The sequence below is a fragment of the Cucurbita pepo genome, chromosome LG15 (genome assembly GCF_002806865.2).
Source record: "Cucurbita pepo subsp. pepo cultivar mu-cu-16 chromosome LG15, ASM280686v2, whole genome shotgun sequence".
Classification (NCBI taxonomy): Eukaryota; Viridiplantae; Streptophyta; class Magnoliopsida; order Cucurbitales; family Cucurbitaceae; genus Cucurbita; species Cucurbita pepo.
Window position 1 is genome coordinate 1,564,964 of NC_036652.1, and position 13,829 is coordinate 1,578,792.

The 13,829-nt window shown below is 34.4% G+C and overlaps 1 protein-coding gene across 1 annotated transcript; it reads right to left on the reverse strand.

Annotated features, from left to right (window-relative positions):
• Positions 1 to 4,991: 4,991 nt before the first annotated feature.
• LOC111811344 (probable transcription factor KAN2) lies at positions 4,992 to 10,124 on the reverse strand. Its single transcript, XM_023698147.1, has 6 exons — positions 9,203 to 10,124; positions 9,029 to 9,105; positions 8,298 to 8,343; positions 8,035 to 8,212; positions 6,696 to 6,756; positions 4,992 to 5,289 (listed from the first exon to the last, which is right to left on the reverse strand). The coding sequence occupies exons 1-6, from the start codon at positions 9,786 to 9,788 to the stop codon at positions 5,164 to 5,166; spliced, it is 1,074 nt and encodes a 357-aa protein (XP_023553915.1). The 5' UTR covers positions 9,789 to 10,124; the 3' UTR covers positions 4,992 to 5,163.
• Positions 10,125 to 13,829: the final 3,705 nt, after the last annotated feature.

Genomic DNA, 13,829 nt, shown 5'->3' on the forward strand with positions numbered 1-13,829 from the left:
TGTTTCCTGGTGAGTTGATTTTATTGACGAATCACTTATGATCTTTTACTAAAAAAAAGTAAAAATAGTTTCGTATTTTCTTCCGGACACGAATGTCAAACAAGTCCAAAACTCGATGCCAACCAACCTACATACCCTTCAACTTTTAACAATAAAAAATAATTGAAAACAAAAAAGAGAAAAAAAGAAAAAGAAAAAAAAGTGACTGCATGTAAAACAGTAAAAATAATAGAAAAGCAAACATGGATCTCGATAAATTCAATTCAAGGCTGTGCGTGGGTGTAAATAGTGTTGAAAATATAAAAAATATTTAATTTATTTCTTGGGAAAAAAAGAAAAAAAAAATGTCAAACAATCAAAAGCAAGAGGACAGGGCCCTACAAGTGTAGGGATAGGGGTCCCAATCTCCTCTGAATGTGGGCCCAAACTAAATCATAAACCTAATCATTTTCAAATTATATTGCCCTACTTTCTCTCTTCTCTCTCCTCTCCCCTATTCCTTTCTTTCTTTAATATATTTTTATTTTTAATTTATATATATATATATATATATATATATTTGTATTAATAAAAGTATCATTTTATTTATTAACACTTTTAACTTCATAAATGCATTTATTGATAGTCTGTTTAAAATATATTTATAAAAATTTAAAGAAAAAAATATATTATTTCTGAACATTTAAATATTACTTTTAAAAATTCATCAGTATTTTTTAAACGCGTCAGTTTTAAACTTTTTTAAAATATATTTTTTAAAGTTTTTTTTATAATATATTTTTTAAAGTTTTTTTTTATAAAGTTCAAGCGTTCTAGTTAAATTTTTAAAAATTTAAGGGTATTTTTTAAATATTTTATAAAGTTATATTTTTTAACGAACATTTTTTAGACAAAGTATTAACAATTTTAATCTAGAAATTAATGATAAGGATATTTTTAATTTTTTTTAGTTCAAAGTTATTATTGAAACTTTTAAAAATTTGGTTAAGGGATCTCTATTTGAATTTTATTCTTCTGAATTATAATATTTATTATTATTATTTTTTTTTTGACTTTTCTGTAATAAAAGAATCTTGGTTAATATTTCCTTTATAAAATTTTAAAATATTTAAAAGTAGTCTTTTGCTTAAAATTATTATTATTATTTAATCAATTTTGATAACAAATAATTTAAAAAATTAAATTTAAAATTTATTTAAAATATATGAACTAATTTGACATTTATTAAAGTATACGGATTAAATTTAAATATCTGTTTTTTTGTTATGCTTAAAATGAAAAATATTGTTATTATTTATTCATACGAGAATATAATCGGTCACCAAAATTATGTCTACACCTATCAAAACTAAAATGTCTAAAATATACTATAAACGAATATGACTAGTCATCGCCTCTTCCTACCTGAGTTATATGCTATTAAAGTCGTTATTGCCTAGGCGCTTTTAGTTTATAACATTGTTTTCTTTCAAATTGTTTTCAACGTATTTCTTCGTTCACGTTTTTCAAAACATTTCTCTCAAACATGACTCAAGCCTCGAGCATACGCTGATGTTGTCCACGAAATTCGAATTCTTCACGACTAACTTGTTCTCTGGGTTAGAACAAATGCTACACAATTGCTATCCCGCTACTGCAAGAGTACAATTATGACATATACTGGGCATCGTTCGAGGGATGAAGAGACATCTTGATTGTAATTGAATGACCATGTACCATGAGTTATTTAAACCCTTCTTTGTGTTGAAAATAAGCATTTTTGTTCTTTTTTTTTTTTGGACCAATAAGGACAATTCAGATGCTCAGCATCTGAGATCAGTGGCAAGACAAATAAAACAACAAGTACCCTAGTTTATTTAGGGTATTAAATGTGTAAAAAGAAAAAAAAAATCAAAATTAATTTGTTTAAAACCGTGTATTTTTTCAAAAATTACAATATTACCCTTGCCGTTTTTATACCTTCCAAAGGTGTTCTTGGAGAAGAAAAGGCGTCCACACATTTTAGATCTCAATTTTTGTTTTAGGTCACGTGTTGGGTTAGTGTGGGTTTGGGTGCTAATGAGAATGATGCATGGGTGGGAGCATGGCCTGAGCGCTCGTGTGCATACTAAGACCTATGGCCAAGGCAAGCTCATGGACGCCAATGTTGGCCCTCGCGCATGCACCAACGCTGGTCCTACTTGCCAATCTTGCCTAGGTGCCCTGCTTGTTGTCGTGCACGTGCGCCCTACATGACCTTGAGTGCATGCGCTAAGCCCTGCGCCACACCAATGCCCCTCTCACCGTTGCACGCACATCATGCCCGCCAACACCTACCCAACGCAAGCACAAGTATTTTTGTAACAATCTAAACCATCGCCAGTAGATATTGTTTGATTTGCCTATTACGTATCACCGCTAACCTCACAGATTTAAAACACGTATGTCGGAGAGAAGTTTCTACAGGTTTATCAGAAATGTTTCATTCGGCTCTGCAATCGAGGTAAGATCTCACAATTTTAAAAACAAAATATCAACCGTCTCTATGTAACATTAGAATATTTTTATTTTATTTTATAGTTTAATAATATTCTTAAAATTTCAATAATTGATGAGCAAAATAAAAAATAGAGAGAGCTCATAATTTGTTAGTCTCTAAGCTAAGCGCGTGTGAACAACGCTCTCATGTATTGGTTGGGTAATTGTTTCTTACAGCGTCGGTGAAACCATACAAATCCATAGCGCGTGAAGTAGTTTTATTGAATTATCCTCTGTTTGACTTTTGTGTACAGCTTGCTGACAAATTTCCCATCAAAATATGGTACAAAGAAACATGGCCTTTTATCATTTACTTTGACGTTGACATCACAGGCGGGTAAGATTAGAGGAGAATTAGTCATCATATGATTAAGAAGAGATTAGACCATTAAATCTATGTTTTAATTCTTCATACTATTAGTTCATATGCTTCATTCTCCTCTCGGAACTCGTCACTAATGGAGTAGCAAAAACGCTCTTACCTAGACATGTTCACTGGGCGGTGCCTTTTCTGTCTCCATCCTCGCCACCTATTTCATTTTTCATCCCGGCGAAGTTCTCCATTTATTTCAATGGGGATTGTTAAAATATAATTACTGACTTGATAGAATTAAACTCAATAATTGTACGAGCGCATTGTCTATATATTTCGGGAACATGATTTAGTTATTTTAGGAATAAATTATTTAGTTTCTCGTGTAAATACCCCTCCACCCAATCAAGGTTTTCATCCCAAGAAATCTCGAACACAATAGAGTGTAGTAGTTTCTAGATAGTGTCTTGTAATCTCTTCTCATTTGGTCTTAATAAAGAGTACGGGTGTTTCTCACAAATAATTGTGTTCATCAGGTCTTGGAGTGGAGATTCTAAGGAGAGAGTTCGTGATGGTTAGATTTCTTGGGGAAGAAAAGATATATGAATGAACCGAGACCGTGCACCTTAAACTTAAAAGAATTAAAAATTAATACGTGTACCAATAAGGTGCACCTTTCTTTTCGGTGGTTCAATCATAAAAACTACATAGTTAATCTGGCTTTCTTTGAAACAATTCTATGATGGGTGATCTCTTGAGAATTTTTCTATGATACAGGTAAGTGTGGACAAAACATGCTGAAAAGCGCTCGGGGTAACCTAACCAAGTTGTAGGGATGCAAGAAAATGCCGGAGCCGTTAGGTACGTAGGGGATGCAAGAGAATAACGGAGCGATCAACTATCTTCAAAAGCTAGATTTCTAACTCAAGTTCAACAATATGCTAGGCGTAGGGCTCCGTTACGCTTTCATTTCTCGTTTTTGCGACCTATCATTTCCTTGTTTCGTCATGACACACCTCCACACGAGTACCACCTGGCTTAGGAGACCAGAAATGCCTTTCGTTGTCCTCCTTGGTCGGCCCTTATTGCCTTCCTTAACCGCCCTCGTGCCATATATATATATATATGTTTAATAAAGAAAAATGTCGGTAAGATGAGCTAGCTGACGATAATTCAAATTTTAGTATTGTTTTTAATGAAACAAATCTTTTTAAAAATTTAAGATTAGAGTTATAATCATTTTAAAAATAAAACAACTTTTTACTTGGAGAGGAGAACGAAACATTCTTTACAACTGTGTGGAAACCTCTCCTTAGTAGATCACTATGTGGAAACCTCTCCGCTCTCCGGAACAGATCATTTAAAAAATAACTCAAAAAAAGAAGCCCACAAAAGATAATATCTTCTGGTGTCTGTTCCATAAATGTTCAAACAAAGGAAGAAAAACATGTTTTTTTTTATTAAAAAAAAAAAAACATCTTAAACTCATAAGAACATCAATCATGCTCAATTTTTTATAATTTTTTTTTTTGAAAAAAAAAAACAAGAAATTCATGCATGGGTGGGAAGCACCATTTCCAAAGTGCTAAAGCTAATAAAGAACANAAAAAAAAAAAAAAAAAAAAAAAAAAAAAAAAAAAAAAAAAAAAAAAAAAAAAAAAAAAAAAAAAGTAATTGATTCTAATTGGGATTTAATTTGAAAGCTTTGTTTTGAAAAATTAGATTAATGGGTATAAAAATCTGCAAAATGGGTATTAAAAGCAACTCCAAATTCTCCTTTTGCTACCCCAACTTTTGTCATTTTGCTATCTTTTCTTCTAATTCACTTTCTTTTTCAATCTTTTTGTTTATATTCTCTCTACCCTCTCCTTTTTCCTTTTATCTAATCCATGTGGCCTACCAAATTTACAATTTTGTCCCTCCGAGCCCGAGCACGAGCCCGTTTCAAATAACTTTTTAAACTGTTTGAGTGAAACCCCACATCGATTAGTCAGGAGAACGAAACATTTCTTCTTAGGGTGTGAAAACCTCTCCCTAACAAATGTGTTTTAAAATTATGAGACTGACGGCGATACGTAACGGGCCAAAACGGACAATATCTGCTATCGGTGGGCTTAAAAAATCATCCCGACTCAACCCGATTAGATCATATGAGTGCAAAAACAAACAAAAATGCATTAGATTTATATATTTTGATTTGGGAGCTCAAAGGTTGATAGAAATTAGGAGCTGCTTTTCTTTAGCTTTCTTTTCTTACACTTCAATTTCTGTTCTAAGATATAATCATATCTCAAAATGAGTAGAAAACTAACCAATCTCTTTGTTTCTGTTCATCAAATTGGCCTTCCTAATGTGAATTCTAAATTTGGCTTATGAGAGTTCGTCCCTCCACAATCATCTGACGATGAGCTTCTTTCCGATAGTCTCTCGTTGTTTGAGCACTTCGGATCCGTATCATTCTGTGAATCAATTAGGAAAATTTGATTACGCTTCAAATACATAGTAAGTCAATCCAAACAGGCTTTGTAACTTCACTTCAAACAACAAAAATCTAACAAGTAACTCGAGCTAAGAATAATATCGAATAAGATTAGAGTTCTACTTCAGATTCTTTAATAATGTAATAACTCGGGCTAAGAATAATATCGAATAAGATCAAGGTTCTACTCCAGATTCTTCAATAACGTAATAACTCGGGCTAAGAATAATATCAAATAAGATCAGGGATCAGGATTCTACTGCAAATTCTTCAACAATGTAATAACTCGGGCAAAGAATAATATCAAATAAGATCAAGGTTCTACGTCAGGTTCTTCAATAACGTAATGACTCGAACTAAGAATGATATCGAATAAGATCAGGGTTCTCCTTCAGATTCTTCAATAACATAATAACTCGGGCTAAGAATAACATTGAATAAGATTAGGGTTCTACTTCAAATTCTTCAATAACGTAATAACTCGGGCTAAGAATAATATCAAATAAGATCAGGGATCAGGATTCTACTGCAAATTCTTCAACAATGTAATAACTCGGGCAAAGAATAATATCAAATAAGATCAAGGTTCTACGTCAGGTTCTTCAATAACGTAATGACTCGAACTAAGAATGATATCGAATAAGATCAGGGTTCTCCTTCAGATTCTTCAATAACATAATAACTCGGGCTAAGAATAACATTGAATAAGATTAGGGTTCTACTCCAAATTCTTCAATAACGTAATAACTCGGGCTAAGAATAATATCAAATAAGATCAGGGATCAAGGTTCTACTGCAGATTCTTCAACAATGTAATAACTCGGGCTAAGAATATATCAAATAAGATCAAGGTTCTACATCAAATTCTTCAATAACGTAATGAGTCGAACTAAGAATAATATCGAATAAGATCAGGGTTCTACTCCAAATTCTTCAATAACGTAATAACTCGGGCTAAGAATAACATTGAATAAGATCAGGTTTCTACTTCAAATTCTTCAATAACGTAATAACTTGGGCTAAGAATAATATCAAATAAGATCAGGGATCAGGGTTCTACTGCAAATTCTTCAACAATGTAATAACTTGAGCTAAGAATAATATCAAATAAGATCAGGGTTCTACTCCAGATTCTTCCGACTAAGAATAATATCAAATAAGATCAGGGTTCTACGTCAGATTCTTCAATAATGTAATAACTCGAACTAAGAATAATATCGAATAAGATCAGGGTTCTACTTTAGATACTTGAATAACGTAATAACTCAGGTCAAGATATTATCAAATAAGATCAGAGTTTTACTTAAGATTTTTCAATAACGCAAGATCAAACTTTATCTCCTACAATATATCATATCGAAAGAGAGGGGAGATAAAATAGAGTACCTCGAGGGACGAAGAAAGGTCCCGAGAAGAATCGTTTGGCAAACCATGCAACCAAGCTTCCCTATTAACATAAACAAAGAAACAAAGGGAGCATATTTTTCAAATTAGAGCATGCAAAGCAAGAAAAGTGAAGGAAAAAGAAAGCTACAAATCTTTTTTCACTTTGCATTTGGTGCTTTTGATTGATAAAAAAGCAACACCAACCCCATGTGATAACCCATTACTAAACCCACAAACTACGAGGAATTTGCAAACTCCATATTCAAAAGAACAAAGAAAAAAAAGCTTTGTTTTTAGGCACCAAAATTTCCACTAATGGGTCCATCAAAAGGGCTTAGCTTTGACACTAAGTTTCTTATTGCAGGTCCCATTTGAATAAAGTCTCCATATTTGAGCCCCACAAAATCCAAAACATGGAGATTTCTCCCTCTCTCTCTTGGGATTAGGGAGTTCGTGTGCTTTCTTTTTACATCATTTTCATCCATTTTAAGAGACTATGCTCATAATTGCCTCATCATTATCGGTCGATTTAAGTTCTTGAGCTGGTCGATCCGTTCTTGTTCGAACCCATTGAAAGTAATTTTGACCTAACTAAGTTTACCGTAACCTATTAAGCTTAAGATTTCAGATAGATTATCTAGCTCACCACTCACAGATAATGTCTTCTTTAGGCTTTCCCTCAAGGTTTTGAAAACGCATCTGTTAGGGAGAGGTTTCCACACCCTTATAAAGAATGTTGCGTTCTTCTCCCCAACCCATTTAAAATCATTTTGACATACCTAAGTTTACCGTAACACATTAAGCTTAAGATATCAGAAAGATTATGTAACCGCTCAAGTTCACCCTCAGCAGATATTGTTCTCTTTGAGCTGTCCCCTTCGGATTCCCCTCAAGGTTTCTAAAACGTGTATGCTAAGTGAGAGATTTTCACACTCTTATAAAGAATGCTTCGTTCTTCTCCCCAGTCGGTGTGGGATCTCACAGATTATGATTTAACGTCTTTCTTACTTCATAAGTTTAATGGATTACCGTAAGTAAGTTTGCAGTAACCCATTAAACTTAAGATATCAGATAAATTACGTAACAAGCCAAGTTTACCGCTAGCTAGCAGATATTGTTCTCTTTGGGCTGTCCCTTTCGAGCTTTCTTTCAAGGTTTTTAAAACGCGTATGCTAATGAGAGGTTTTCATACCCTTATAAAGAATCCTTCGTTCTCCTCCCAAACCGATGTAGGATCTCATAAATTACGATTTAACGTCTTTCGTATTTCCTAGGTTCGAATCTTCTCATAATCGTGTCAGGAAAACGAAAAAAAAAGGCACAAGAATTGAATTATCACCTTGAAGAATTGCTCCAAAGGGCATGATAATCCTTGTCTTGAAGAGGGTTTTGCCTTGTTGTTTGATGAACTAAGCTCTCATTTTGCCTTCCCATGGCTGGCTTTTGAATATCAAATATTATATCTTCAATATTGCTTGTGTCCCCAGATGAAGCATTTTCATATAAATCTGATTGGCCTATAAAAATATTCAATAAAAACGCTTTAAAAAACGATTTAAAAAGAAAAAAAAAATATAATTAAAAAAAAAAAAAAAAACACACCTGAAGAAGCTGCAGCTCTGTCTGTAGTCTTCACTGTTCTGTACATCTGCAATAGATAAATATATATATATTTTAAATCAAATTATGAGTTTTTATTGGATAATTTAAACAAAAATTCCAAAAAAATAAAAAAAAAGAAAGACAGAGAAATCAAGAACAAATCTATGTTTTGTTCACAAAACACAGACAATTATCTCAAATGTTTGAAGATTTTAATGATTTAAAAAACATTTAATTTACATTAAATTTGAACAGCTGCTCTCATTTATTCATCGAAGAGAACAGTCTTCTCTGAGCTACCTTGTCTTGTGTGCATGTGTTCAGATGAATTAATAAAAAAAAAAAATTAAAAATTTTAATTTAATTTAATTTAATTTATATTTTATTTTACTCATAGTTGGTATGGCTCATTCTCCCAAGCAAAAAGCTGTTTGTTAGCTAAGCAGAAGCAGAACCATCAGATCTAGAAGAAAAATAAAAGCTAAGAATTTGAGCCATTTTGCAGAGCATTTTTAAAGAAAAAAAAAACATTGGAATTTGAAAAAAAAAAAAAAAAAAACAAAAAACCAAACATGTTCTTAAAAAAACAACCTTGATTTCTGTCTGTATTAATTAAGGATGTAACAACAATGCAAAACCATTGGGATTCTTATTTTCTTACCAAAACTTAACCCTAAATTGTGTTTTTGAGCAATTTTTATTTTTTTTTGAAAGATTTATGAGTTATGTACCTGTAAATGAGATTTGACATGGGCTAAGGTTAGATCTTTGACATCCATAAGCTCGAGAACCGACTTCGGTGTGGCTCCTGATTGTGTCGAGAATATGAATAAATGATTAAATTTATCGTAACCCATCAACTTCGAATTTGAACAAAAGGGGAAGAAATTAGAGGGTCGTCGTACTTTCGTGGCCGCCGAGAAGTTCGACGGCATGAACGAAGCGAGCATGAAGAGTTGATGTCCATCTCATCCGTGGGGCTCTCATGCTTCGTTTGGCTGGAAACCTAGACAAGAACCTCGACCGCATCATAATCTGGCGGTGGTCGACGGTAGAGGGAGTAACGCCTCGGCCACCATCGACACCGATGCCGGAGGGGTTAATTGTTTGATGGTACACCGGAATTCCTCTAATGGGTTGCAAGAATCCTGGAAACGGGAGCGGGGGAGGCGGTGGTGGCGGGTTGAGAAGCGATGTCGTATCGTGGTGGAAAATGGCGGGTCGGTGTCGGGTTTTGTTTAGGGTTTCGAAAAGGGGAGCGGAGGTATGATGATGATGACGATGACGATGAAGATGATGATTAGGAGGCGGAGGTGGAGGGGGGTGTTTGGGAGTGGATTTAGTGGACTCCAAACTTAGATTATTCCAAAACCTCAAATCAACTTCTTCTTGAGAAGGTGTTGTTATCCAAGAAGAAGAGGGTTTATTGGTATTTGGAGGGCTAATTTGGAGGGATAAATCTGGCTGTGCTGGGAATAGCTCCATACGCATAAAGTTTTGTTCTTGCTTCTTCTCCTTCTTCGTCTTCGTCGTCGTTCTTGATTCGTATTTTTCTCGAGATTTAGAGATTTGTTGGAGAAGTGTGAATATGGGTTTTGAAGGGAATTGAGAGGAGATTTGTGGGTTCTTCTTCTTTTTCCTCTTTTCTTTGGGATTTTGATGGAAGTTTAGAGAGAGAAAGAAGAGAGAGAAAGAAGAGAGAGAAAGAAGAAATGAGAATAGATATGAAGTGATGAATGGTTGTTTCTTGTGTGAAGTATATTTGAGAAAATGACACTTGAGGAGAGCAATGGAGGAGAGAGAAGGAGAGGGGAGGAGAGAGAAAGAGAGAGGAGAGAGAGAAAGGTTGATTCTTTATTGGACGTGGGGGTGTAGGGTACTAGGTGAGAAAGTGAGGAAAAGATGAAAAAAAGAGAAAAGGGTAAATAATTTGATGTTGGTTCCTCTCTTGGTTTTTTACCTTACCTCTTTTTCTTTCTATTCTCTCTTTCTTGTTTTTTCTTTTTTTAATTTTATTTTAATTTGATGTTTGATCTTATGAGAAAGCAAACAATATGGAAGAGAAGGATAGAAATGGAACGAATTTGCAAACGATTTCTAAATGGTAAAAGCAGTTGGGTTGGTAACGTTTCATGTTTAAGATTCAGATCAGAATTTGGAATTTAGATTTGACGATTCGTGCATGGGACATTACATATAGTATCAGAGCTGGACCTCTCCTAGTAGAATGTGGTTTGGGGATAAATCATAGTGGAAACTGGTGGACATGTGACGCTCGAGTAAATAAGAGTTACATGAATGAATTGAGATCATATCTGAATGAGTGTGGTCGTGAGAATATGATGGTTAAGAAGAATTGAAGGTTATTACTTATACAAATACCGTGTATTTTTCCGTTTTTAGTGACTCTATCATAAGAACTACAAAGTTAAGTATGCTTAGCTTTGAACAATAAATGATATGAGCTGAGTTTAGATCGGTTAACATAACAACAAATTAAATCTTCTACAACGGTACAATTTTTTTTCTTTTTGAATCCAATGAATTATCAATGTTTAAGATAATTATCGGTATGAGATCTCACATCAGTTAAAGAAGGGAACGAAACATTCTTTATGTAGGTTTAAGGAAACCCAAAAACTTTGAGAGGAAGGCCAGAGAGAACGGTATCTAGATAAGTATCGGTTTCGCTACGTAATTCTGAAAGATGCGTTTTATACCCGTGAGGCTAATGGGAGTACGTAATGGACCAAAGCGGACAGACAATATTAGCAAGCAATGAACTTGAACGATTACAATCGGTACCTTACTCCATTAAAATAAACTTGAACCGTGAGGCTAACGACAAAACGTAACGGGCCCAAGCGGACAAACAATATCTGCTAGTGGTGGATTTGGACGATTACATTCGATGCCTTATTCCATTAAGCTAAACTCGATTGGGTTTGATATCTTCTCTAAATGTTCATATGTACCTTAATAGAGAGGCATAAGGTAACTCTGAAAGACGTGTTTTAAAACCGTGAGACTGACAACGATATATAATGGTTTTTATCCCATTAAGCTAAACTCGATTGGGCTTAATATCTTCTCTAAACTTTCATATCTACCTTTATAGAGAGGGGCATAAGGTAACTCTAAAAGACGTGTTTTAAGACCGTGAGACTGATGACGATATGCAACGAGTCTTATCCCATTAAGCTAAACTCGATCAGGCTCGGTATCTTCTCTAAATTTTCATATCTACCTTTATAGAGAGGGGCATAAAGTTACTCAGAAAGACGTATTTTAAAACCGTGAGGCTGACGACGATATGTAATGAGTCTTATCCCATTAAGCTAAACTCGACCAGGCTTGATATCTTCTCTAAAGTTTCATATCTACCTTTATAGAGAGGGGCATAAGGTAACTCTGAAAGACGTGTTTTAAAACTGTGAGATTGACGATGATATATAATGGTCCTTATCCCATTAAGCTAAACTCGATTGGGCTCAATATCTTCTCTAAATTTTCACATCAACTTTTATAGAGAGGGGCATAAGGTTACTTTGCAAGACGTGTTTTAAGACCGTGAGACTGACGATGATACGCAACGGGTCTTATCCCATTAAGCTAAACTCGACCAGGCTCGATATCTTCTCTAAATTTTCACATCTACCTTTATAGAGAGGGGCATAAAGTTACTTTGAAAGACGTGTTTTAAGACCGTGAGACTGACGACGATACGCAACGGGTCTTATCCCATTAAGCTAAACTCGATCAGGCTCGATATCTTCTCTAAATTTTCATATCTACCTTTATAGAGAGGGGCATAAAGTAACTCGAAAAGACATGTTTTAAAACTGTGAGACTAACGACGATACGCAATGGGTCTAATCCCATTAACCTAAACTCGATCAGGCTCGATATCTTCTCTAAATTTTCATATCTACCTTTATAGAGAGAGCATAAAGTAACTCGGATAGTCGTGTTTTAAAACCGTGAGACTGACGACGATACACAACCGGTCTTATCCCATTAACCTAAACTCAATCAGGCTCGATATCTTCTCTAAATTTTCATATCTACCTTAGAGAGGGGCATAAGGTAACTCTGAAAGACGTGTTTTAAAACCGTGAGACCGACGACGATATGTAACGAATCTTATCCTATTAAGCTAAACTCGATCGGGGTCGGTATCTTCTCTAAATTTTCATATCTACCTTTATAGAGAGAGGCATAAGGCTGTTGGTGTACCGCTGAAAGTAAGGTCATTTGTGTTGGTGTTTTAGTTTTAGGGAGCCTTCTCTTTAAAGTCTTTTGTCATTTTGGGTACGAACTTGCCTTTTAAATTTAGCCTTTTTTATTTTATTTTTTATTTTATCTTTTTATTTTAAATTGATTTATTTTTCTTATATGCTTTTCCACCATATTGTCTTTTCGATAATACCCATTTCTTACACGCAATGTTTAATTTTATTACCTTTATAATTCATTCATTCATTCCCCCAAACTTCAACCAATAAGTTATCTATAATCCCGAACCCTAAATATTTAAAGTTTTTCCGTTTTAGGGTTTATCTCGGAGAAATTTTAACATGGTTAAAATTAATCTGGTCGTGTTCAAAATACTTTGGAACAAGTAATTCATCATTCAAAATAAATTTAATATTTAATTTTATACTTTTAAACTATCAAAATTGATTTTAAATTATTCGTTATAAAGTGATTTTGGGGTGTTCATGTGAACTGATAATCCGACCAACCAGGGCTACTCAACCCAATCTATAAAAGTTGGGTTGGGTTAGATTCTTCAGGTTTCGGTTGGGTTGAATTTTTGGGAAATCGAACATTTGGTTTAGTTTGCTGGTTGACATTTTTTTGGTTGGGTACATGAAGATAGGATTACAGTCCAACCCAATCTAACCATACTCATAAAAAGATTAACAATATTTAACGTTTGTAACTGATGTTAGTAATGCGTTGTAGCTTGTAAATATTTGATATTTGAATTTTATGAGATTTTAGTTATTAACGTGTATTGTGGATAAATATAATTTTTTTTTTAAAAAAAGAACAACCAGACAACCTAACTCAACTTGACAGGTTGAGTTGGTGGTTGTGAACTCTATTCAGTTGCTCAGTTCATCAACCCAACCAACTCGAAATTTTGGATTGGTCCAGTAGAGTTTTCCTACCCAACCAAACCCAACTAACTTTAATGTTCCTACTTGTCATTAGTAATTCGATCGTTTGGTCACATTTGTCTCTCGGATAAATGTCTTTGTGAGACCCCACATCAGTTGGAGAGGGGAACGAGACATTTCTTATAAGGGTGTGAAAACTTCTCCTTAGTAGACGCGTTTTAAAATCGGTATCAGAGCTAGATATTGAGCGGTGTGCCAGCGAGAACGTTGGACCCCAAGGGGGGTGGATCGTGAGATCCACGTCGGTTGGAGAGGGAAACGAAGCATTCCATATAAGGGTGTGGAAACCTCTCCCTAGTAGATACGTTTTAAAACCGTGAAACTGAAGACGATATGCAACAGACCA